Source organism: Schistocerca americana, chromosome 4, assembly GCF_021461395.2.
Source record: "Schistocerca americana isolate TAMUIC-IGC-003095 chromosome 4, iqSchAmer2.1, whole genome shotgun sequence".
Lineage (NCBI taxonomy): Eukaryota > Metazoa > Arthropoda > Insecta > Orthoptera > Acrididae > Schistocerca > Schistocerca americana.
Genome location: NC_060122.1, coordinates 438,103,948 through 438,131,688, shown reverse-complemented (window position 1 = coordinate 438,131,688; position 27,741 = coordinate 438,103,948). Strand labels below are relative to the sequence as shown.

Here is a 27,741-nt window from a genome sequence, read left to right as displayed (position 1 = left end):
AGAAATCCTAGCTTACCATCCAGAATCCCAAACCTCTCACCTGGTTGAGGTTCATTTTTGACATCTTTGTGATCTGAACTGAGGATGAGGACATCCTATCCACATTCCTCCAGAACCTCACATCTTCTCCCCCATTCATTTCACATGGTCATTCTCAGGCCAACAAGCCACCTTCCTCAATGTTGACCTCCATCTCAAATACAGCTATATCAGGAGCTCTGTCCATCTCAGGCATACCAACCATCTGCAATACGTCCACTTCAACTGCCACCCATTTCATACCAAGAATAACTTACATATAGCCTAGCTGCCCATGGCCGTCACTTCTGCAGTGACGAGCAGTCTACCTTCAAATACACCAAGGGTTCCCAGACCACAATTACCCTCCCAAATTTGAACAGAAACAGATCTCTACAGTCACCTACCACCTCACACATTTCCACCATCCAGCCACACAGGAACACAACCGTAGTGGCTCAGAACCACCCAGAGCTGGAACAGCTGAATCTCATTCTCCACCATGATTTCGACTATCTTTCGTTGTGCCCTGAAATGAATAATATTCTATCCACTATCCTCTCCACCTCTCTCAGTGGTATTCCGCCACCCACTGAACCTACACAACATACTCATCCATCCCTACTCCAACCCCGCTCCCAACCATTTGCTCAAGGCTCATATCCCTGCAACAGACCTAGATGCAATACCTGCTCCATATATCTTCCCACCACCATCACCTACTCCAGTCTGCTCACATGCGTGCTATAAGTGCTGCCCGATACTGTGTGTTTCACATCAATGACTGCTTCAAAGCCTGTGCTATCTTGTTCCTTCCTACAATCTTTTCTCAATTACACAGGTAGGAACTCACCCTGCAACATAGCCTACATTTCTGTAACCTCTGGGGCTGCAACCTTCACTAGTGGCTGTCTTCTACCCACCTGTTGCCTTCTCTGCTCCCACTCCGGCATTACACAGCCTTTTATTTCACTAACACATCCACTAGTGTCTTTCCCCTCTACTTCTCTCCCTATCCACTCCATTCCCTAAACCTCTTGATTGCACCTAGCAGCCCTACGCTGTCCCGCCACATCCCTGCATATTCCCACAAGCAGCACTACACCTTCATCCACCCCTACCCTGCTATCCCTTTCCCTCCAACCCCAGCCTTCTACCTACTCCCACCTTCACCCCTTGCTCCCCAACCCCACCCACACTCCTGTCCATAGATTGCTTCTCCCATCAGGTGCAGTTCCTCAAGTCTGCCTTCATGGCCAGACACAGTGCTCATGTATGTGTGAGTTTTGAATGCATGTGTGTGTGTGTGCTTTATACTTTAAAAGAATGCCATTGGGCCAAAAGCTTTAATGTACAGCAGTCTTTTTGTTGTACCTCTCTGCGGCTCAGCATCTTGTCTATATGATGACTAGCAGTTTATCCTTTCCATAATAATATCATTATGCCACCCTGTATTTTCCTCTTTTCACATTAATTTTAAAAAAGGGAACTGGTAATGATGGCAGTGTATTTACTGAATTTAGAATTTTCTTAAAAATTCTCATCATAGTTTTCATGACGTCACCTATATTTCCTTGGCGTCTTTCATGTTCTTCTTCTTTCATGCAATCCTATGTATGTATTTTTCACAACATTTAGTTAGATTTAAATATTCATTTACACAGTTTGTATATATTTGGGTAAACATTTTTTTTTACCAATACAGTTTTCTCTCATGACCACCTCCGTAACCAAATGGTTTGTGTTACTGCTTTTGGTGTAGAAGTTCTCTGATTCACGATACTTCTTTGGATTTTTTCTGAGGTGGGGAGGTCTGGTATAGGGTGAGACCACATGAGGAGCTGCAGGGATGTAGCATTATCTGTTAGTTAGTTAGTTGGTTGGTTGGTTGCGTGTTCCATTGATCAGTCGCATGGTACGGTAGCCGTTATGATGTGAAACGACTCAAGTGCACAAGAAATGCGTACACACACACACACACACACACACACACACACACACAAAGAGACATTTACATATGTCTGCTTGTGTGTGTGTGTGTGTGTGTGTGTGTGTGTGTGTGTGTGTGTGTGCGCGCGCGCATGCGTGCGAGTGTATACCTGTCCTTTTTTCCCACTAAGGTAAGTCTTTCCACTCCTGGGATTGGGATGACTCCTTACCCTCTCCCTTAAAACCCACATCCTTTCGTCTTTCCCTCTCCTTCCCTCTTTCCTGATGAGGCAACAGTTTGTTGCGAAAGCTTGAATTTTCTGTGTATGTTTGTGTGTCTATCGACGTGCCAGCGCTTTCGTTTGGTAAGTCACATCATCTTTGTTTTTAGGTATATTTTTCCCATGTGGAATGTTTCCCTCTCTCTCTCTCTCTCTCTCTCTCTCTCTCTCTCTCTCTCTCTCTATATATATATATATATATATATATATATATATATATATATATATATATATATAAAAAGAAAGATGATGAAACTTACCAAACAAAAGCGCTGGCAGGTCGATAGACACACAAACAAACACAAACATACACACAAAATTCTAGCTTTCGCAACCAATGGTTGCCTCGTCGGGAATGTTTCCCTCTATTATATTCATATATATATATATATATATATATATCAAAGATGATGTGACTTACCAAATGAAAGTGCTGGCAGGTCGACAGACACACAAACATACACACAAAATTCAAGCTTTCGCAACAAACTGTTGCCTCATCAGGAAAGAGGGAAGGAGAGGGAAAGACGAAAGGATGTGGGTTTTAAGGGAGAGGGTAAGGAGTCATTCCAATTCCGGGAGCGGAAAGACTTACCTTAGGGGGAGAAAAGGACGGGTATACACTCGCGCACACACACACATATCCATCCACACATATATAGACACAAGCAGACATGTTTAAAGACAAAGAGTTTGGGCAGAGCTGTCAGTTGAGGCAGAAGTGCAGAGGCAAAGATGTTGTTGAATGACAGGTGAGGTATGAGTGGCGGCAACTTGAAATTAGCGGAGATTGAGGCCTGGTGGATAACGGGAAGAGAGGATATATTGAAGAGCAAGTTCCCATCTCCGGAGTTCGGATAGGTTGGTGTTAGTGGGAAGTATCCAGATAACCCGGACGGTGTAACACTGTGACAAGATGTGCTGGCCGTGCACCAAGGCATGTTTAGCCACAGGGTGATCCTCATTACCAACAAACACTGTCTGCCTGTGTCCATTCATGCGAATGGACAGTTTGTTGCTGGTCATTCCCACATAGAATGCGTCACAGTGTAGGCAGGTCAGTTGGTAGATCACGTGGGTGCTTTCACACATGGCTCTGCCTTTGATCGTGTACACCTTCCGGGTTACAGGACTGGAGTAGGTGGTGGTGGGAGGGTGCATGGGACAGGTTTTACACCGGGGGCGGTTACAAGGGTAGGAGCCAGAGGGTAGGGAAGGTGGTTTGGGGATTTCATAGGGATGAACTAAGAGGTTACGAAGGTTAGGTGGATGGCGGAAAGACACTCTTGGTGGAGTGGGGAGGATTTCATGAAGGATGGATCTCATTTCTGGGCAGGATTTTAGGAAGTCGTATCCCTGCTGGAGAGCCACATTCAGAATCTGATCCAGTCCCAGAAAGTATCCTGTCACAAGTGGGGCACTTGTGTGGTTCTTCTGTGGGAGGTTCTGGGTTTGAGAGGATGAGGAAGTGGCTCTGGTTATTTGCTTCTGTACCAGGTCGGGAGGGTAGTTGCGGGATGCGAAAGCTGTTGTCAGGTTGTTGGTGTAATGCTTCAGGGATTCCGGACTGGAGCAGATTCGTTTGCCATGAAGACCTAGGCTGTAGGGAAGGGACCGTTTGATGTGGAATGGTTGGCAGCTGTCGTAATGGAGGTACTGTTGCTTGTTGGTGGGTTTGATGTGGACGGACGTGTGAAGCTGGCCATTGGACAGGTGGAGGTCAACATCAAGGAAAGTGGCATGGGGTTTGGAGTAGGACCAGGTGAATCTGATGGAACCAAAGGAGTTGAGGTTGGAGAGGAAATTCTGGAGTTCTTCTTCACTGTGAGTCCAGATCATGAAGATGACATCAATAAATCTGTACCAAACTTTGGGTTGGCAGGCCTGGGTAACCAAGAAGGCTTCCTCTAAGCGACCCATGAATAGGTTGGTGTACGAAGGGGCCATCCTGGTACCCATGGCTGTTCCCTTTAATTGTTGGTATGTCTGGCCTTCAAAAGTGAAGAAGTTGTGGGTCAGGATGAAGCTGGCTAAGGTAATGAAGAAAGAGGTTTTAGGTAGGGTGGCAGGTGATCGGCGTGAAAGGAAGTGCTCCATCGCAGTGAGGCCCTGGACGTGCGGGATATTTGTGTATAAGGAAGTGGCATCAATGGTTACAAGGATGGTTTCTGGGGGTAATGGATTGGGTAAGGATTCCAGGCGTTCAAGAAAGTGGTTGGTGTCTTTGATGAAGGATGGGAGACTGCACGTAATGGGTTGAAGGTGTTGATCTACGTAGGCAGAGATACGTTCTGTGGGGGCTTGGTAACCAGCTACAATGGGACGGCCAGGATGATTGGGTTTGTGAATTTTAGGAAGAAGGTAGAAGGTAGAAGGTAGGGGTGCGGGGTGTCGGTGGGGTCAGGAGGTTGATGGAGTCAGGTGAAAGGTTTTGTAGGGGGCCTAAGGTTCTGAGGATTCCCTGAAGCTCCGCCTGGACATCAGGAATGGGATTACCTTGGCAAACTTTGTATGTGGTGTTGTCTGAAAGTTGACGCAGTTCCTCAGCCACATACTCCCGACGATCAAGTACCACGGTCGTGGAACCCTTGTCCGCCGGAAGAATGATGATGGACCGGTCAGCCTTCAGATCACGGATAGCCTGGGCTTCAGCAGTGGTGATGTTGGGAGTAGGATTAAGGTTTTTTAAGAAGGATTGAGAGGCAAGGCTGGAAGTCAGAAATTCCTGGAAGGTTTGGAGAGGGTGATTTTGAGGAAGAGGAGGTGGGTCCCGCTGTGACGGAGGACGGAACTGTTCCAGGCAGGGTTCAATTTGGATAGTGTCTTAGGGAGTTGGATCATTAGGGGTAGGATTAGGATCATATTTCTTTATGGCAAAGTGATACTTCCAGCAGAGAGTACGAGTGTAGGACAGTAAATCTTTGACGAGGGCTGTTTGGTTGAATCTGGGAGTGGGGCTGAAGGTGAGGCCTTTGGATAGGACAGAGGTTTCAGATTGGGAGAGAGGTTTGGAGGAAAGGTTAACTACTGAATTAGGGTGTTGTGGTGCCAGATTGTGTTGCTTGGAATTTTGAGGTTTTGGAGGGAGTGGAGCTGGAAGTGGGAGACTGAGTAGATGGGAGAGACTGGGTTTGTGTGCAATGAGAGGTGGTTGAGGTTTGCTGGAAAGGTTGTGAAGGGTGAGTGAGTTGCCTTTCCGGAGGTGGGAAACCAGGAGATTGGGTAGTTTTTTGAGGTGAAGGGTGGCATGCTGCTCTAATTTGCGGTTGGCCTGTAGGAGGATGCTCTGAATAGCCAGTGTGGATGTGGGAGAGGAAAGATTGAGGACTTTCATTAAGGATAGGAGTTGACAGGTGTGTTCATTGGCTGAGTTGATGTGTAGGTGAAGGAATAGGTGGGTGAGGGCAATGGATTGTTCAGTTTGGAACTGGTATAGGGACTGATGGAAAGAAGGGTTGCAGCCAGAGATGGGAACTTTAAGTGTGAGGCCTTTGGGGGTAATGCCAAATGTCAGACAAGCCTGAGAAAATAAAATATGCGAGCGTAATCTGGCTAGGGTGAAGGCATGTTTGCGGAGGGAATGTAAATAAAACTTAATGGGGTCGTTGTGGGGGTGTTGTGAGGGTGACATGGTATTAGAAGGTGGAAAGTGTAACATGAGGTTGAAATGAAAATGAAAGATAAAAATATATGGGGAGAGATAAGGGTGAACTAGAAAATAACTGGAGATCTGTTATGAAAAAATGCGAAAAAGTGTTGGTTAAGTTGATCCTGTGGTGAACTTGGGTTGGTAGACAGCGATGTGCATGAAGGTTAGGTGGTTGTGTTGCCGCTAAAACACGTTAAAGCACGGAGAAATTCGGGAAAATTTCGAAAAAACGTGTAAATGTATTAAAAGGCGTGGTGTTGTGGTGAAAGATTACGAAAATGAGGTTAACAATTGTAAATAATGACGTTAAAACCTGTGGAGAGCGGCTAAAAATGATCAGTGATGTACGAAAAACGGTAGTGGAAATAAAGTAAAAGTTATTAGAACTACCCGAAATGGTTGTTTAATACGTGAAGGCAGCTGTTATTGAACTAGAAACAGTGGATTTTATAGCAGCGGTATTGTTGAAAGCGCAAAATAAAAAATTTTTGGTTATGGTTTGGAAGTGGGTTACGTATTATAGAGTATATATAGGCGGGATAAAATTGTATTACGGTAAAAAGGGAAGGTGAATAGAAAGTGAGACTACTGGTAAAATCAGAAAGAGAAAATAAAGAGAAAATAAGACGATAGGAAAGATTTCGAGATGCAACAGCGACAATAACAAACGTAATTGTTGGGTTCAAATTAATGATATGGTTATAATAGAGGGAAACATTCCACGTAGGAAATATATATCTAAAAACAAAGATGATGTGACTTACCAAATGAAAGTGCTGGCAGGTGACAGACACACAAACAAACAGTCCGGAATCCCTGAAGCATTACACCAACAACCTGACAACAGCTTTCGCATCCCGCGTTTCTATCGACCTGCCAGCGCTTTCGTATGGTAAGTCACATCATCTTTGTTTTGAAATATATAAATATGATTGATATATATAGACACACACACACACACACACACACACACACACACACACACACACACACACACAAAATTCCAGCTTTCGCAACCCATGGTTGCTTTATCAGGAAAGAGGGAAGGAGAGGGAAAGACGAAAGGATGTGGGTTTTAAGGGAGAGGGTAAGGAGTCATTCCAATCCCGGGAGCAGAAAGACTTACCTTAGGGGGAAAAAAGGACGGGTATACACTCGCGCGCACACACACACACACATATCCATCCGCACATATACAGACACAAGCAGACATATATAAAGGCAAAGTGTTTTGACAGAGATGTCAGTCGAGGCGGAAGTACAGAGGCAAAGATGTTGAATGACACGTGAGGTATGAGCGGCGGCAACTTGAAATTAGCGGAGGTTGAGGCCTGGTGGGTAATGGGAATAATTTCAAGTTGCCGCCACTCATACCTCACCTGTCATTCAACAACATCTTTGCCTCTGTACTTCCACCTCGACTGACATCTCTGCCAAAACTCTTTGCCTTTACATATGTCTGCTTGTGTCTGTATATGTGCGGATGGATATGTGTGTGTGCGCACGAGTGTATACATGTCCTTTTTTCCCCCTAAGGTAAGTCTTCCCGCTCCCGGGATTGGAATGACTCCTTACCCTCTCCCTTAAAACCCACATCCTTTCGTCTTTCCCTCTTTCCTGATGAAGCAACCGTGGGTTGCAAAAGCTTGAATTTTGTGTGTGTGTTTGTGTTTGATTTCAAGCTTTCGCAACTCACAGTTGCTTCATCAGGAAAGAGGGAAGGAGAGGGAAATATGAAAGGATGTGGATTTTAAGGGAGAGGGTAAGGATAAGGAGTCATTCCAATCCTGGGAGCGCACACACACACACACACACACATCCATCCGCACATATACAGACATATGTAACGACAAAGAGTTTGGGTGTTAAAGATTGATATTTATGCATATACTATATTTATAGATTTATTTATTCCTATTCAAGAATTCATCTATGGTATAGAAGGAGTTGTCAAGGAGATATGATTTCATTTTATTTTTGTAGCTATTACTGCTGTTGGTCAGACATTTTATTTCCTCTGGCAATTTGTCAAAAATTTTTATAGCGGCATATTTTACCCCTTTCTGTGCCAAATATGGGTTGAGTAAAGGATAAGGTAAGTCTTTCTTTTTTCTGGTATTATGATCATGAAATTCACTGTTGTTTTTTAAACTGGTCCATGTTGTTGAGAACAAATTTCATCAGTGAGTAAATGTACTGTGAGGCTGTTGTACGAATTCTCAATCTTTTGAAAAGATGTCTAAAAGATGTGCAGCTATGAACCCCACACATTGTTCCTACTGCTTTCTTTTGAGCAGTGAATACTTTTTGTCTAAGTGTTGAGTTACCCCAAAATATTATTCCGTATGACATCAGAGAGTGAAAGTATGCAAAGTATGTTATCTTACTAATATCTATATTCTCAAAATTGGCAGTAATTCTGATTCAAAAAGTTGCTGAACCTAGTCGCTTTAGAAGGTCCAAAATGTGAATTTTCCAGTTGAGATTCTCATCTATGTGTACACCCAAAAACTTAGTCTCCTCTACCAAGTCTACTGACTTCTGTTGATGTGTTATATTTATTGAAGGGACTGCACTTTTTGCAGCAGAAAATTGGGTGTACTGTGTTTTTTTCCAAGTTTAGACCAAGCCCATTTTCAGAAAACCAATTAATGACTTTTCCAAAGACCTTATTTGTATCATTTTCAATTGGAGTTTATTTTACTGGATTAATAATGATGCCTGTATCATCAGCAAACAGTGTCAGTTCAACTTCTTGTTTCAGATAAGAAGGGAGGTTGTTCACATATATCAAGAACAGAAGGGGACCCATGATTGAACCCTGTGGAACACCTAATGTAATCTCATCCCAGTTAGATGAAGTGGCAACCTTATTTTAATCGCTTGACAAGTCACAGAAAATTCCTGTTGGTGACATATTACTATTTAAAGACTCTATTATGTGGACAGTGAATTGTATATTGCTGTCTCAGGGGAACAGCATTTTTGAAATCCGAACCGTGATTTACTAAGTATCCCATTACTGTTGAGATGGCTAACCACTCTTGAATACATTATTTTCTCAAAGATTTTTGAAAATGCTGTAAGCAAGGATACTGGCCAATAATTACTGACATCTGTGGTGTCCCCCATTTTGTAGAGCGGCCTGACCATGACGTATTTTAACCTGTCTGGGAAAATACCTTGAGTTAGTGATGCATTACGTATGTGACTTGGAAAATCAATTGTAATTGCTCCACATTTTTTAATATCTTATTAGAGATGTGCTCTACTCCAACAGAACATTTATTTTTCAAAGATTTAATAATTTTAATTATTTCACAAGAGGTTGTTAGGTGAAACTTAATCTGACTAAAATTTTTGAAAACTGACTCTTCAATATACTGCCTGGCTTTTTCTTTTAAACTATTCTCACTAATTTTTTCTCCTACACTTAATAAATTGTTGTTAAATACATCAGCTACTTCTGTACTGTTGGTTTGGCCATTCTCTTTAATAGTAATACTGCCTACGTCAGTCATTACTTTTCCCGTCTCCCTTCTAACAACATTCCATATTGTTTTGATTTTACTGCTGGAGTTGTTAATTTCTTCTCTAACATATATATTTCTTGATTTCCTTACAACTTTTCTCATTGTGTTAATATAATTTTTATAGTGTAAAATTACTTCTGGATCTTTACTAGTTCTTGCCATCTCACACAGTTTTTTTTTTCCTTTCTGAAGACAGTTTAATAGCCCCCTGCGGGTCCAGGGGTTAGAATAGGCCCAAGGTATTCCTGCCTGTCACATGAGGTGACTAAAAGGAGTTTCACATGTTTCGGCCTTTATGTGATGGTCCCCTGTAGGGTTTGACCTCCATTCTTCAAAAATTTCCCAAAGAGTGAGCTAATTGGGGAAGGGCGCCTTACAAGGTGCATCGTGTCCATCGTGCATTGAGATCTTTAGCCCACTTTCTCATCGTCGCATTTCAGTCCTGCCCATTCTCCATTTCTTGGGCGAAGACACCTTCCTACGTGCATTTCCCACCATGCACTATGCGGTGTCGATTTCTGCGTTGGCGATGACCATGGACTTCTTTACACCTGATATCCAGCACAGTAGCCAGTCCATTGTGGTGCGTGGTGGGGCCGCGATGTACCCTGTTGGTTGTAGCCCCCTGACCACACAGGGATCGCTCTGCTGATGCCTGCGCTGTTAACTCCCCACGTATTCCATGGGGTAGATGCCCATCCCTCTGGAGCATTGGATGGCCTTTGCTGCGGCTGGGTGGCGCCCATGGGGAGGTCCCCTGGTCAGAGTGGGTGGCATCAGGGCACGTGACAGGCGATGAAGCATAGTCCATCATCTCTTGCTGGTGTTGAAACGCCAGCAGTCTCAAAGTGATCACGAGCTCAATTCAACACACAGAAGTACGACCCCAAATCGTTCCCCTCCCTGGCCACACCATGGGAGGAATGTCAGGCTAAGGATGGCAGCGGGTCTTATTCGCCCCGGTACCTTGTATGTTCAAGAGCTGATGGGGAATCTTTCATGACGATGAAGCCTCAGTTTTTGGTTGAGCATTTAGAGGACAAGTTCAGGGAGGTGCAGGGCTTGTCCAAATTGAGATCTGGGTTAGTCTTGATCAAAACAGCTTCCTCTGCCCAGTCAGAGGAGTTACTTGCTTGTGACAAGCTGGGGCATGTTTGTGTAACTATCACGCCCCATAAGACCTTAAATATGGTCCAGGGTATCATATTTCACAGAGACCTTCTTTTGCAGTCTGATGATGAGCTGCCAATTTACAGCGGCAAGGTGTACATTTCATCCGGTGTGTCCACTGTGGTCCGAGGGATAATCAGGTTGCCACCAGTGCCTACATATTGGCCTTTGAGGGTGATACATTGCCCGAGAAGGTCAAGGTGATGGTCTACTGGTGTGATGTAAAGCCCTAATCTCTCCCCTGATGCGGTGCTTTAAGTGTTGGAAGTTAGGGCATATGTCTTCCCACTGTACTTCCAGCGTCACATGCCGAGATTGCAGATGCCCATCACATCCCAATGCTCCATGTGCCCCACCTCCCGTCTCTGTCAACTGCGGTGAGCACCATTTGCCTCGCTCGCCTGACTGCAGGATTCTCCAGAAAGAAAGGAAAATCATGGAGTAAAAGACCCTGGACAGACTGACCTACACTGAACCTAAGAGAAAATTTGAACGCCTGCATCTTTTGCGTATGACGTTGTCCTACGCCGCCACTACAACAGTTGTAGCACCATCAGCTCCACCAACCCAGGTCACCTGTCAGAGCCAGAAGACTACACCTGCCCCCTTGATGGTGGGGGCACTCCCCTCCCTGTTACTCTTGCACCACCTACTTCGGGAGCAACAGCCCCCCCCCCCTCCCCCTTCCAGGAGACGGTCCCTTGGGTCACTCCCTTCCCAGGTTTCTTCTAGTGGGAAAGATGACACCCGTCAGTGGCTGAAGAGCCCAAAAGCAGCTGATCGTAGGGCTTCATGCTCGTCCTCAGTCACGGAGACTGAGTCAGTGAAGTCTGCCCAGCCAGGGAAACCCAAGGAACAGCGACAGAAATCCAAAAAGAAATCCCGTAAGACCAAGGAAATTGTGGTGGCACCTACACCACCGCTACCTACAAACTCTTCGGCTGAGGATGGGGTGGAGATTTTGCCGTCCGCTGAGGACCTAGATCTCGCCAGACCCTCAGACACAATGTATATAGACTGCTCAGGCAATAAATCAGTGGTAGCAGGTGACTCTGAGGTGTAAACTGCCTCATTAAATATTGCATGCCTTCGCATTCTCACGATGTCATCCTCCAGTGGAATTGCGGCAGTTTTTCCTCTGGCTGAGCTACGGCAACTGTTAAGCTTTATATCTGCTTTCTGCATTGCCCTCCACAGCTATAAGGGATATTACAAGAACCATAGTGACTCTAATCGAGTGTCAGGTGGAGTTTGTGAACATGTGCCCCTTCAAACTCCTCTTGAAGCTGTGGCTGTTAGAATAAGGACAACACAGGAAATAACTGTCTGCAATGTATATCTTCCTCCAGAGGGTTCAGTACCCCTGAATTTATTAGCTGAACTGATTGCTCAGCTTCCTAAACCTTTTCTACTTCTGGGAGATTTTAATGCCCATAACCCCTTGTGGGGCAGAAATGTCAAAACTTTACTGTCACAACTCGACCTCTGCCTCTTAAATACTGGGGCTGCCACTCATTTCAGTGTGGCTCATGGTAGTTACTTGGCCATTAATTTATCAACTTGCAGCCCAGGACTTCTCCCATCTATCCACTGGAAAGCAGATGACAACCTGTGTGATAGTGGCCACTTCCCCATCTTCCTTTCGCTGCCCCAGCGTGTCAGACACACGGATGCCTGCCCAGATGGGCTTTGAACAAGGCGGGCTGGGGAACTTTCACCTCTGCTGTTACCACTAAAGCTCCTCCACGTGGGAACATCGATGTGATAGCTGAGCGGGATGACTAGCACAATTGTTTCAGCGGCAGAAAATGTGATCCCTCGCTCTTTAGTGTGCACGAGGGGTAAGGCTGTCCTTTGGTGGTTGCCGGAAGTCACTGAAGCAATTAAGGAGCATCAGCGTGCTCTACAGTGGCATAAGTGGCACCCTTCCCTGGAGCACCTCATAGCCTTTAAACAGCTCTGTGCCCGTGTTCACTACCTTATCAAACAACGGAAGAAGGAGTGTTGGGAGAGATACGTCTCCACCATTGGGTGCCACACACAACCTTCCCAAGTCTGGGCAAAGATCAACATCTTTTCGGGTACCAGGCCCCAGTGTTACCATAAATGGCAAGTTATGTACCAACGCAAACGCGATTGCCAAGCACTTTGCTCGAGCCTCTGCATCAGAGAATTACCCCCCAGCCTTTCGCACACTCAAATGGCGGCTGGAAGGGAACGTCCTCTCATTCACTACACACTGCAGTGAATCCTGTAATGCCCCATGTACAGAGTGGGGGCTCCTCAGTGCCCTTGCACATTGCCATGACACAGCTCCTTGTCCTGATAACATCCACAGCCAGATGATTAAACATCTCTCATCTGACTACAAGTGACATCTTCTTGTCATCTTCAACTGGATCTGGTGCGATGGCATCTTTCCATCGCAATGGCGGGAGAGCACCATCATTTCGGTGCTCAAACCCAGTAAAAACCTGCTTGATGTGGATAGCTATCGGCCCATCAGCCCCACCAACATTCTGTGTAAACTGCTCAAACGTATGGTATGTTGACGGTTGGGTTGGGTACTGGAGTCACGTGGCTTGCTGGCTTCATGTCAGGGTGGCTTCCACCTGGGTCGCTCTACCACTGATAATCTTGTGTCCATCAAGTCTGCCATTTGAACAGCCTTTTCCAGACAGCAACACCTGATTGCTGTCTTTTTTGACTTGCGCAAAGCATACGACACGACCTGGCGATATCATATCCTTGCCACATTGTATGAGTGGGGTCCCTGGGGACCACTCCTGATTTTTACCCAAAACTTCCTGTTGCCAATACTTTCCGTGTCCAAGTTGGTGACTCACATAGTTACATTCATATCCAGGAGAATGGAGTCCAGCAGGGCTCTGTATTGAGTGTGTCTCTGTTTTTAGTGGCCATTAACGGTCTAGCAGCAGCAGTCGGGCCCTCTGTGTCACCTTCTCTGTATGCAGATGACTTCTGCATTTCGTATTGCTGCTCCAGTACTATTGTTGCTGAGCGGAGCCTCCAGGGAGCCATCCACAAGGCGCAGTCAAGGGCTGTAGCCCACGGCTTCCAGTTTTCAGCTGCAAAGTCATGTGTCATGCACTTCTGTCGGCGTTGTACTGTTCATCTGGAACCCACACTTTACCTTAATGACAATCCACTCACTGTAGTGGAGACATATCAATTCCTGGGACTGGTTTTCGACGCTTGATTGATTTGGCTCCCTCATCTTCGTCAGCTTAAGCGGAAGTGCTGGCAGCACCCCAATGCCCTCCATTGCATTAGCAACACAAATTGGGGTGCAGATCGCTGTACACTGCTGCAGCTCTACAGAGCCCTTGTCCAATCCCGAATTGACTATGGGAGTGTGGTTTATGGTTCGGCAGCACCTTCAGCATTGCATTTACTCGACAATGTGCACCATTGTGGGGTTCGATTAGTGACAGGAGCTTTTAGGACGAGTCCGGTGACCAGTGTACTGGTGGAGGCTGGTGTCCCTCCACTGCAGATCAGACGTGTGCAACTGCTTGGCAGTTACGCAGCACATAGGCTTCGCATATGTTCATGGACGACATATTGAGCAGCATTCCTTGTCAGTTGGCTGCAGTGTTTTCACTGCAGAGCTGGCGGCCATATCTTGTGCTCTTGAGTACATCTGCTCGTGCCCTGGTGAGTCATTTCTCCTTTGTACTGACTCACTGAGCAGCCTACAAGCTATTGACCAGTGCTACCCTCGCCACACTCTGGTAGCATCCTTTCAGGAGTCCATCTGTGCCCTGGAACAGTCCCGCCGTTCCGTGGTGTTTGTGTGGACCCCAGGACACATCAGAATCCCCTGCAACGAACTTGCCAACAGGCTGGTCAAACAGGCAACGCGGAAACCGCTTCTGGAGAGAGGCACCTCCGAAGCTGATCTGCGTTCTGTCTTACACCGCAGGGTTTTCTGGATTTGGGAGTCGGAATGGCATAACAGGACGCATGTCATTAAGGAGACTATGAATGTGTGGAAGTCTTCCATGCAGGCCTCTCGCAGGGAATCATTTGTCCTCTGCCGGCTCCGCATTGGCCTTACTTGGCTAATGCACGGTTACGTACCGTATTTACTCGAATTTTCCAGTTTTTGTAATTCAAAAAACCACCTGCGGTTTAGAATCGAGTGCAAAGCAAGCAGAAGTTCTGAAAAATGTTGGTGGGTGGCGCCACAACTTACTTCTGCCGTCGAATATATGTAGCACTATACAGGCATGCTTTGTAGGCACAAAGATAAATACTGGCCCCAGAACCTCTGCGTCAGTAAATAAATTCTATATATAAAAAAAGATGGAAGACGAGCTTTTTTCTCCGCCCCGAGTTTCGCCCACTGCATTTTCATACATTATCCAACGAAGTAAATACAAATTCCGTATTGTTCGTCTTCGAATGTAGCAGCATTTCAATGTGCTACGAAAACCTGACTGGCAAGACTGTTTGGGATGTTTGTCAATATGGCCAACTTTACGTTCTGGATTTTTTCCTACTTGTGAGAAGAGATGGTTGCTAACAGGAACTTTTATTAATTGTGAATCAGATGCAGTATTCTCGTCACCATAAGAATAATACGAATATAAACATTTTGCCATGTATTGTTTCGTGTTTGCTGCTATCTCATTTAAATCCTGTCTGCCTAATAAACCACAAAACTAGAGTGAGACAACAGCAAACGCGGAAGAATATACATATCATGTCATGTTTATATTCGTATTATTCTTATGCTTAACAGTGATACAGTCAGAAATGAAGCACGGCAATTGACTAGATTTTTAAATCTGAGATGACTCTAATTTCTGTGCAGAACGTAATGTACTAAAGAGGCGCCTGCGAAGATTTTCAAACGGAGAAAAATTTTCGCTAAACTCTCGTTCAGAACATCTTCTATCATACGGTCTATTATTTGGTTCTTGTTGATCATTATCAAAGAAAGCAGCAGTGTAAGTAACAACGAATAGAAGTCTATTGCCATTGTTTCGCTAATGAGACGACTCCTCTCTCTCTCTCTCTCTCTCTCTCTCTCTCTCTCTCTCTCTCTCTCTTTTAATTTTTAAAAGCGGCGGTCGCGCTCTCAAAAGCAAGCCATGCTGCGAGCGGCGACAGACCGTAAACACGCACTATCAGAATCCGACAAACAGTGCATGACACAGTACAGTAATGCATTTTCAGCTTAAAGTGACGTAAACACCTATAACAAAGAAAACTGCACTTATCAGATCAAAGAAAAATAAGCAATCAATTCAAAGCAGACAAAGCACGTGAAAAAGGAGAGGTACCCGTATAAATACAGACGGAGCGCCTGACGCTTAGCAATGGCTACCTGGTAAAGCTTAACTGCTAAGCTTACGACTCGAACCAAACTACTGTAGCTGTATCGTCATTCATTCAACCTAAATTGTGTCTCGTATTACAATGGACCAACTTTGTTTCGATTTGGAGATGCGGCCTAAAACTTTTCTCTCCCCTTGAATTTAGAGTCTCAAATTTCAGGTGTGGCTTAGATTCGGGAAATTTTTTTTTCCTTGATTTCGAGTCTCATTTTTCAGGTGCGGCTTAGATTTGAGTGCGGCTTAGATTCTAGTAAATACAGTACTCTGTCGCCAGGACCCAACTCAGTGTTGCTGTGGCTCCCAAACGACAGTCGTCCACCTCTTGCTGGACTGCCCACTTTTAGCCACTCTGCAGCGGACTTTTAACTTTCTCAGTACACTGCCTTCGGTGTTGGGCGACAATGCCTCCACTGCAGCTTTAGTTTTACATTTTATCTGCGAGAGTGGGTTTTATACTTCTATGTAAGTTTTAGCGCATGTCCTTTGTCCCTCTGTGTCCTCCACCCTAGTGATTTTAGGATGGTGGTTTTAATGTGTTGCAGAGTGCCTGGCTTTCCCTTTTTATTCTCATGGTTGGCCAGCCACTGTAATCTGCTTTCACATTTTACTTGCTTCTGTTTCTAGCGTCTCTCTGTTGTTTTCTTGTCCTCTTTTGTTCCTTTTAGTGTTCATTGCCTTCCCTTTGTTCTTGTGGCTTTTCCTTTCTTTCTGTTTTGTGTTATATGTTTCGTCCGTTTTATTCTCACACTTGTGGCATTGTTTTATTAGGAACAAGGGACCGATGACCCCGTAGTTTGGTCCCTCCTCCCACCTTTAAACCAACCAACCAACAGTTTAATACCTGTAGTAATCCAAGGTTTCTTTGAAAAGTGTTTGGTGTTACATTTAGTAATTTTCTTTGGGAAACAATGTTGCATTTATTATTAGCATTTGGCTCATTATATACGTCTCCCCAATTAACATTTCTTAACTTTCTTTGAAGTGCTCTACAGATTAAGGGTTGAGCAACCTCACACTTTTACTTGATGGTTTCTGAAGTGTACACCCTGTTAGGTTTTGTAAGTTAATCAGTTGTGCATCATGGTCTGACAATCCATTTACCACAGGGAAAGCACATGTTTGTTTTATATCCTCTTTCTGTACAAATACATTATCTGTGAGAGTACTACTGTCTTGAGTTATATGTGTAAGGAAATTGACCACTGATTCTAAGTTATATGTTGTTAATAACACTTCTAGTTCACTTTTCCTATCAGAATTAGTTAGAAAGTTTACATTGAAATTACCACAGATTAATAATTACTTCTTTTTGTCTGACAGACAGCATAATAAGGAGTCAAACTTTTTATGAATAGCTCCCAGTCCCCTAATGGAGACCTGTACACTCTCGCTAATATCAATACTACATAATCTAGCTGAAGTTCACATGCACCGACCTCAAAGTGCTGATCAACACAAAATTTACTTACTTCTACAGTTTTGTATTTATACCCCTGTTTTGTGAAAATGGCAACTCATCCTTTATCCATCCTGGATCTAAAAGTGTAAGATGCTAAATTATACCCATTTATACTGACACTATCCATCCCCACATTTACATGGTGTTCAGAAAGACACAGTATATAAATCTCATTCTTATTTTTGAGATCATCTAAACACACTAATACCTCATGTACTCTATCTTTTATTCCACTGCTATTTTGATGAAGTAAGTTAATACTGCACTTAGCTTTCCCCCTATTTACTGTACATGAAGTTTCTTTTATTCTATTTATCTTGATTGTTGTGTGTCTGGACTTTGGCTTTAACCAAAAAAACCAGTAGATGAATCATGATTCATCTAGTGCCAATAACAGCTGGAGGGGTTGGCGACACATCAATCACATGTCCCACAATCATAGATCACTTGTACTGCTTTGTAGGCAGCAGTCACCAGTCTATGAGTGGTGTTTGCTTTACAGTTTGAGAAACAACAGTTTATTCAAAGTAGCTGTCTCTGTACCTCTTCATGGGTAAATGTAGAATATTTGTGTGAAAGGTATTCATTTATTTATTTGTTGTTGACACATCAGAATTTTTGATTACATCACAGATTGTTTCTTCCAGGCATCACCTGCTGGAAAACCAGTTTCTGGTAGTGGAGACAAAGAGGATGAGGATGATGAATATGCAGGTGGTCTTTGCTGAATTAGGCAAAAGAAAATAATTCACCTTGCACTGCAGAAGATATTGTAAGTTATGCAGAGTTTGATAAGCAAATAACAATTTATCATCAGTTTTGTGTTACCGCAATCAAAACAGAGAATTTAAGAATTTGCATTAGCTTCAAGAACAAAGACTTTCCTTAACTGAACATGCCATTAAGAACAAAAAAGAGAAACATTTTTTTAATTGTGAAAAAAAATTAGTTTACTTACAAATGCGTTTTTTGCTTCTTAGGCCATTATCAGATGATTATGATTGTGAATTTGAAGTGGCACAGGTGTTGTTTTAGTATTATATGTTCCGCTCCGTGAACGATCTGTTACCAATTTGATGTGTATACCAACTTTTGCATTACAAGTGCTGTGTAGTCATCATTCTTGGAGTTATTCACTCTAGTGGACCTGCTGTGCAGTCACCAGAATTATTCACTCTTTGCAGTGGGCAGATGCTGAAAGAGAGCTCCCATCTATTGAAGCTACTACAATGATGTAGTCACTTTTGCAGTAACTCATCTGTGTTATATGCATAATTTTTCCAATGTAAAACTTCATTTACAGGTGAGTGTTAAACAGATCTCTAAACTGGCAGGTCAACATAGATCACAACGTGTGTTCATGTACTGATTTGACATTAGAGAAGGACAGCTTTTATATCTTCAAAATTCTGGTGTTGACATGGTAGCCCACACCCTTTGCTCCGTGTCTTCCAAGGTACTGCCAAGCTGCGATGCCAAACCATAAGTGCAGGCATTCAGAGCAGGGCGAGAGGTGCACTCGCATTCCTGTTGTACCTTGTCAGTGTTTCGAGCTGACATCTTTTGCACCCAGTCTGCACGTATGGCAACCAGAGTGCACACAGTGGAGTGTTCCACACTTAACAATACCTAAACAATGTTTAAGGTTTCCATGAGCATCTTTTTTCATTTCAAACTAAGTTAGCATTCTTACCGAACAAAAGCGCTGGCAGGTCGATAGATACACAAACATACACACAAAATTCAAGCTTTCGCAACAAACTGTTGCCTCATCAGGAAAGAGGGAAGGAGAGGGGAAGACGAAAGGAAGTGGGTTTTAAGGGAGAGGGTAAGGAGTCATTCCAATCCCGGGAGCGGAAAGACTTACCTTAGGGGGAAAAAAGGACAGGTATACACTAGCACACACGCACATATCCATCCACCCATACAGACACAAGCTTAACAGTTCGGGTAGTAAGTTAATAAAAATTGTTTTCACAATATTAGAAAAGTGTTTCTTTTCTATTTGATATTGCCCCACTGTCATATCTCCCCATTCTTTATGTTCCCACAGTAGTTCTTTTTCCAGTCTTCTCATCTGGAAGAAAAATTCCCAAGCATTTATTGAGACATTAGTGACAAATCCAATGTTTACATGTTGTACTAATCTTTGTTATATTGTGTGTCATAATGCATCTGGAATCATTATATGGAACAATATATTTGGTATTTCACAGTATACATCTTTTTACAGTGCTTTCCCCCTTCAGATTAATTTTCCAACCCTGACAATAACAATTCTTAACCCACCCCTTGCAATGGCAGCCTTCTTAATTATTGAACACTTTAAACAGTTTGTTTCCTTATACATTAATCTGTTCTTAATTATCGAACATTTTAAACAGTTGATTCCCATATACATTCATCAGTTCATTGCCTGGCATTGGGATGCAATGAAAAAAAAACATATTTCACGAATGAAATAAAATGTGGTGCATGAACCATAAAATGTTTTTGTAATAGTTTGAATTTACTTATGGAAAATACCCCAAGAAGTGAATGTTTTCAATTGCTAAATTCTTGTTGCAGTTTCTAAATTCCTCCTGTAGTGTGGGAAGACAAGTGTGAGTTTGTTTTGATAAGACTGTCATTGTGTTCAAACAGCCTTATTGTCATTTTTAAATGCAGTCATTTTAGAGTTGATATGCATTGTGCAGTGTGTCATGTTCCTTATTGTTGGGGGTTCTGGACTCCGATTCTGCACCGAGCGAGGTGGCGCAGTGGTTAGCACACTGGACTCGCATTCGGGAGGACGACGGTTCAATCCCGTCTCCGGTCATCCTGATTTAGGTTTTCCGTGATTTCCCTAAATCGTTTCAGGCAAATGCTGGGATGGTTCCTTTGAAAGGGCACGGCCGATTTCCTTCCCTAACCTGAGCTTGCGCTCCGTCTCTAATGACCTCGTTGTCGACGGGACGTTAAACACTAACCACCACCACCACCACCATCCTATTCTGCCTGAAGACAATCAGACTTTGATGGAAATTAGATTAAAGTTTCACTGCTTGTCTCATTCCCATCACTTTCTTTGTGACAGAAAACGTCTAGTCAAAATGTCTGGTCAGGCTCTGCTATTTGGTGGTGCTAAATCTTTAGAACTACAGAATTCCAATGAGGTGATGGTGTGTATTTGTAATTAATAAATAAAACTTTTATACAGTTGCCTCCTATGAAGCACAGGAAGTGCTTCTTAATAATAATAATAATTATTATTATTATAATAATACAATAATAATAGTCATCTAGCACTAGTGTGTCCACCAGAATGCCAGAGGAGTGATATTAGTCTGTAAAAATCTTCATTTGTTGAAAATAATAAAAAATGTGAGAAATTTACACACAGCGTTGAAAATTATTAATAGAATATTAATAAATATAACAAATTATTAATTATATAGGACTGCTTCACTCATGTATTTGCTTAAGATCACTGTTTGCCACATGGGGATGTTACACTGACCCCAGCAGCGGTGGGACAAAATTTTCTTTTGTCAGCCAGCACTTCTGTGTTACTGCTTATAAGTGTTTAAGCTGGTGATAGTTGTTATGGTAGGTGACTGGTTATCCAATCCCAAAATTCTTCCTTCTCGATTGTGCTGCTAGGTGCTGGAAAAGGACCGGATGGGAAAACTAGCACCAGTAAGATATAAACCCCATAGTTCACAGCACTTTATCACAGGACAGAGTCAGCCGATGGTAGTGTATTGGTAGAGCTCATGGTGTTGGTAGTGATTGTGATGTTAAGTTGTGGAGATGGCAACACACGCTCTTTCACCATATAGTCATCAGCAGCAACTGCTCAATTAAATCATCAAACATAATCCACAAGTGTATGAATATTCTACTAATACACTTAATGTAGTTTCCTGTGATGAAAATGATTAGTGATTCACATGGTAAAGCAAAAATTATTTTTAAATCCTCTGTGTTACATAACACATCTTACAGCTGCCTAATAAGTATGTAAATAAATAACTTTACAATAGAGGGAAACATTCCACGCGGGAAAAATATATTTAAAAACAAAGATGATGCGACCCACCACACGAAAGTGCCGGCAGGTCGACAGAAACACAGACAGACACATACACACACACAAAACTCAAGCTTACGCAACAAACTGTTGCCTCATCAGGAAAGAGGGAAGGAGAGGGAAAGACGAAAGGATGTGGGTTTTAAGGGAGAGGGTAAGGAGTCATTCCAGTCCCGGGAGCGGAAAGACTTACCTTAGGGGGAAAAAAGGACGGGTATACACTCGCGCGCGCGCGCACACACACACACACACACACACACACACACACACACACACACACACACACCCATCCACACATATACAGACACGCCTCCCCTCCCCTCGCCTCCCCTCCCCTCGCCTCCCCTCCCCTCGCCTCCCCTCCCCTCCCCTCCCCTCCCCTTCACTCGCCTCCCCTCCCCTTCACTCGCCTCCCCTCCCCTTCACTCGCCTCCCCTCCCCTTCACTCGCCTCCCCTCCCCTTTTGTGGGTATGTGTGTGGCGCGCACAGATCCCTGAGCTATTGCTACCTTTATTCTTTTCCTGGATGCTTACCCTTCCCTTCCTTCTCCATCCCTGTGCTCCTTCCTATCCTTTTCATGGGCTTCTTTGTTATGTTAGTCTGGCTATCCTCATGACTTTGTTTCATCTTGTGGTTTTGGTTGGTTACCTTTCAACCTCCTTTTTGCCTTTCTCTTTTTCAGTCCCCGTCACAGGTTTGACCTCTACCGCAAAATTTGAAATCTGTAACATAAGGCAGATGGGGAAGAACTCCCTACGTAGCATCTTTGGTGTGGATTCCCCCTCCTCCCTTTCCTCCTCCCTTTCCTCCTCCTCCTCTTCGTCCTCCCTTCCTTTACCCCCCCTCCTCCCTCTCGTCCTCCTCTTCATCCTCCCTCCTCCCTCTCGTCCTCCTCTTCATCCTCCCTCCTCCCTCTCGTCCTCCTCTTCATCCCCCCTCCTCCCTCTCGTCAACCTCTTCATCCCCCCTCCTCCCTCTTGTCAACCTCTTCATCCCCCCTCCTCCCTCTCGTCCTCCTCTTCATCCTCCCTCCTCCCTCTCGTCCTCCTCTTTATCCCCCCTCCTCCCTCTCGTCCTCCTCTTCATCCCCCCTCCTCCCTCTCGTCCTCCTCTTCATCCCCCCTCCTCCCTCTCGTCCTCCTCTTCATCCCCCCTCCTCCCTCTCGTCCTCCACTTCATCCCCCCTCCTCCCTCTCGTCCTCCACTTCATCCCCCCTCCTCCCTCTCGTCCTCCACTTCATCCCCCCTCCTCCCTCTTGTCCTCCACTTCATCCCCCCTCCATTACCACCTCCACCACACCCTCCTCCCTCTCCCACTACCTTCGCCAACTTCCCTTCCCTACGCTCCACTCGACTCCCCTCCCCTCGACTCCCCTCCCCTCGACTCCCCTCCCCTCGACTCCCCTCCCCTCGACTCCCCTCCCCTCGACTCCCCTCCCCTCGACTCCCCTCCCCTCGACTCCCCTCCCCTCGACTCCCCTCCCCTCGACTCCCCTCCCCTCGACTCCCCTCCCCTCGACTCCCCTCCCCTCGACTCCCCTCCCCTCGACTCCCCTCCCCTCGACTCCCCTCCCCTCGACTCCCCTCCCCTCGACTCCCCTCCCCTCGACTCCCCCCCCCTCGACTCCCCCCCTCGACTCCCCTCCCCTCCCCTCGACTCCCCTCCCCTCCCCTCGACTCCCCTCCCCCCTCCCCTCGACTCCCCTCCCCCCCCCCTCCCCTCGACTCCCCTCCCCCCCCTCCCCTCGACTCCCCTCCCCCCCCTCCCCTCGACTCCCCCCCCCCCTCCCCTCGACTCCCCTCCCCCCCCTCCCCTCGACTCCCCCCCCCCCCCTCCCCTCGACTCCCCACCCCCCCCCCTCCCCTCGACTCCCCTCGACTCCCCTCGACTCCCCTCCCCCCTCCCCTCGACTCCCCTCCCCCCTCCCCTCGACTCCCCTCCCCCCTCCCCTCGACTCCCCTCCCCCCTCCCCTCGACTCCCCTCCCCCCTCCCCTCGACTCCCCTCCCCCCTCCCCTCGACTCCCCTCCCCCCTCCCCTCGACTCCCCTCCCCCCTTCCCTCGACTCCCCTCCCCCCTCCCCTCGACTCCCCTCCCCCCTCCCCTCGACTCCCCTCCCCCCTCCCCTCGACTCCCCTCCCCCCTCCCCTCGACTCCCCTCCCCCCCTCCCCTCGACTCCCCTCCCCCCCTCCCCTCGACTCCCCTCCCCCCTCCCCTCGACTCCCCTCCCCCCCTCCCCTCGACTCCCCTCCCCCCCTCCCCTCGACTCCCCTCCCCCCCTCCCCTCGACTCCCCTCCCCCCCTCCCCTCGACTCCCCTCCCCCCCTCCCCTCGACTCCCCTCCCCCCTCCCCTCGACTCCCCTCCCCCCTCCCCTCGACTCCCCTCCCCCCCTCCCCTCGACTCCCCTCCCCCCTCCCCTCGACTCCCCTCCCCCCTTCCCTCGACTCCCCTCCCCCCTCCCCTCGACTCCCCTCCCCCCTCCCCTCGACTCCCTTCCCCCCCTCCCCTCGACTCCCCTCCCCCCCTCCCCTCGACTCCCCTCCCCCCTCCCCTCGACTCCCCTCCCCCCTCCCCTCGACTCCCCATCCCCCCCCTCGACTCCCCCCCCTCCCCTCGACTCTCCCCCCTCCCCTCGACTCTCCCCCCTCCCCTCGACTCTCCCCCCTCCCCTCGACTCCCCCCCTCCCCTCGACTCCCCCCCCCCCCCCTCCCCTCGACTCCGCTCCCCCCCCCTCGACTCCGCTCCCCCCCCCCTCCCCTCGACTCCGCTCCCCCCCCCCCCCCTCCCCTCGACTCCGCTCCCCCCCCCCCCCCTCCCCTCGACTCCGCTCCCCCCCCCCTCCCCTCGACTCCGCTCCCCCCCCTCCTCTCGACTCCGCTCCCCCCCCCCTCCCCTCGACTCCGCTCCCCCCCCTCCCCTCGACTCCGCTCCCCCCCCCTCCCCTCGACTCCGCTCCCCCCCCTCCCCTCGACTCCGCTGCCCCCCCTCCCCTCGACTCCGCTCCCCCCCCTCCCCTCCCCTCCCCCCCTCCCCTCCCCTCGACTCCCCTCCCCTCCCCTCGACTCCCCTCCCCTCCCCTCCCCTCGACTCCCCTCCCCTCCCCTCCCCTCGACTCCCCTCCCCTCCCCTCCCCTCGACTCCCCTCCCCTCCCCTCGACTCCCCTCCCCTCCCCTCCCCTCCCCTCCCCTCGACTCCCCTCCCCTCCCCTCGACTCCCCTCCCCTCCACCCCCACTCCCCTCGACTCCCCTCCCCTCCACCCCCACTCCCCTCGACTCCCCTCCCCTCCACCCCCACTCCCCTCCCCTCCCCTCCCCTCGACTCCCCTCCACCCCCACTCCACTCCACTCCACTCCCCTCCACCCCCACTCCACTCCACTCCACTCCCCTCCCCCCCACTCCACTACCCTCCCCCCCCACTCCACTCCACTCCACTCCCCTCCCCCCCACTCCACTACCCTCCCCCCCCACTCCACTCCCCTCCCCCCCCCCACTCCCCTCCACTCCACTCGCCTAGCCTCGCGTCCCCTCCCCTCCCCACAATTCAATTCAAGTGCACTTTTCTCAACGCCTTCCACCTCCTCCAATCCGCCTCCTCTCGACCTCCGACTCCCCTCCCGACCCTGCCTCCCCTCCCGATTTACGACTCCCCTCCTGACCCCGCCTCCTGTCACGACTCCGCCTCCCCTACACAGGGGACCTGGGAGATCTGGGAAAAACCCCTGGATTTTTTTTAGAAAACCGGGAATTTTTCATTGTTTTTGTTTTCAGTTAAAAAGGATATTACTGTATCCCCCTACTGCTGAATAATACTTCAAAAATAAAACATAAGCAAGAGAAAATACGAAAATAACTTAAATTGCAAAGGAAATGCGCCATATACAACGTAGACACACAGTGCTCTTACAAGTGTCTGCCAACTGGAAAATGTGCCAAAGGCTTTAGGAAGACCAAGCAATGCTTCATAACAACAAATTGCCTCCGATGAGCATGAAGTCACAACTGTTTACATTAGATTAGTTTCAGCCATTACGATCGGGCTTATGCGCCTGCGCAGTTGAGTCGTGTTTGAGCAGTAGATTCTCCCGCTTCTGGCTACAGGAATGTGGCTGTTAGCTGTGCAAGCAGTCGCAGCAAGCAGCTAGATGCTACTGAGAAAAGGGGGCACCAAATTCATATTCTTGAGGAAAAAAAACTTGTTTCACAAAGCTCCTACCATCCAGCGCATGTTTGTCTATTGATTATTCATATGATTTTGAAACTCATCCCTGTTGGTTTTTGAACATTTTAAGTTGATTTCTGAACGAATCAGAAGTTTATTTTGAATGCATGCATAGTGTACGTGATGTCTCTGGCAGGAGAATTTTCCGCAAACAAAAGGGGACAGGGCTATACGAGCTGAGCAGAGTAAAACCGAATGGATGAATGCCAATTGCTGTCTGATTGTCGTTGATTGGGTTTGCGAATGATCAGCATTGTTATAAGAACAAGCAAAATCGATAGATTCAGACTACCAAATAAATTACTGACAGGAATAACAGGTGAGAAAGATTATGTATTACCTTCTCGGTGTATCCAAGAAAATGAAATTTTGACAGAACATATTTTGGCCAGATCACTACACTATTAAGAACCAGTAGTACAGTCTCCAGCTAGCCGCCACTTAAGTTCTATTCTGGAAGGAACGCGGAAAACGTGTTGTATGAATACGTAATAATGCGTAACTGGAAAATAATGGTGGGATAACTAAACTTGTGATTCTGGCAGGGTTAGTGAAGTTAATCGACAAATAAATTTTGACAATGGCAGGAATAGCTATAGAATTGGTGATGACAAGATTGTTTGTTAGAACGAGGAAGGAGAAGAAATGGGGACATCACACAAATTATGGAAGTATAAGAAAATACCGAATTTATATAAAAGTTTCATAATGCTACTTTTCGATCTCATGCTTGAGAAACTGGTGCGTATGAATGAAATGTGAACCTCTTTCCTAACACAAAGCTTTTGTTGTTAGTAGGCCTAATAGACATTTGATATTGGTATGAGGGTCACTCCAAAAGAAATGCACACTATTTTTGTAAAAATACAGTTTTCATTCTGCATGTGTGAAAGTTTTACAGTGTGTAAATACATCCTTCCTGATTGTTTTCAAACTTAGTTCAACCTGTTCCCATGAGTGGCACTGTCACAGCATGTCTTCAAGATTGCTGCTACACTTGACGTTCATCAGAAGCAACATGCTGTCATAGAATTCCTGCTCTGTGAAAACGAGACAGTGGGAAACATCCACAAGAGGTTTAAAAAGGTGTATGGAGATGTCGGTGGGCAAGCAGGTTATGTGATGAAAGCGGTCACGGCAATATTGAGGATTGTCCTCGCAGCGGCAGGCCTCGTACTGCACACTCTCCAGACAATGTGCAGAGAGTTAATGAATTGGTGACTGCTGACAGACACATCACAGTGAACGAATTGTCATGCTACGTTGGCATAGGGGAAGGAAGTGTTTGCAGAATACTGAAAGTGTTGGCGTTAAAAAAGGTTTTTGCCGATTGGGTTACCAGGATGTTGACAGTGGCTCACAAAAAAAAACAAGAAAAACGGTATGCAGCGAACTTTTGGAGCAGTACGAGAATGTTCTTGGAAGAATTGTGACAGGTGATGAAACATGGTTCCATCATTTTTCACCAAAGATGAAAAGGCAATCAATGGAGTGGCATCATGCAAATTCACTCAATAAAAAAAATTCAAAACCACACCTTCTGCTGGAAAAGTTGTGGCTACGGTATTTTTCGATTCCGAAGGACTCTTGCTTGTGGACATAATGCCAAGTGGAACCACCATAAATTCTGACGCATATGTGATGACACTGAAGAAACTTCAAGCTCGACTGAGTCATGTTTGACCACATTGGCAAAAGCAGGATGTTTTGCTGTTTCACGACAATGCACGGCCACATGTCAGTCAAAAAACCATGGAAGCGATCACAAAACTCGGATGTACAACGCTGAAACACCTACCTTACATTCCTGACCTAGCTCCATGTAACTATCATCTCTTTGTGAAACTGAAAGACTCTCTTCATGGAACAAGGTTTGTAGATGATGACTCCCTTGCGCACGCTGCCAAACAGTGGCTCCAACAGATTGGTCCAGAATTTTACCGTGCGGGTATACAGGCGCTGGTTCCAAGATGGCGTAAGGCAGTTGAAAGGGATGGAAATTACGTGGAGAAATGAAAATATTGTTCCTAAAGTATGT

General features: G+C 46.5%; 1 protein-coding gene across 1 annotated transcript in view; it reads left to right on the top strand.

Moving 5' to 3' along the window:
* Positions 1 to 27,741, top strand: part of LOC124613026 (gamma-soluble NSF attachment protein-like) — a 139,592-nt gene that overhangs the window by 76,944 nt on the left and 34,907 nt on the right. Inside the window, exon 9 of the mRNA XM_047141588.1 lies at positions 18,053 to 18,177. Coding sequence (XP_046997544.1) covers positions 18,053 to 18,133 — 81 coding nt within the window. The 3' untranslated portion in view covers positions 18,134 to 18,177. The remainder of the gene's footprint in view (positions 1 to 18,052; positions 18,178 to 27,741) is intronic.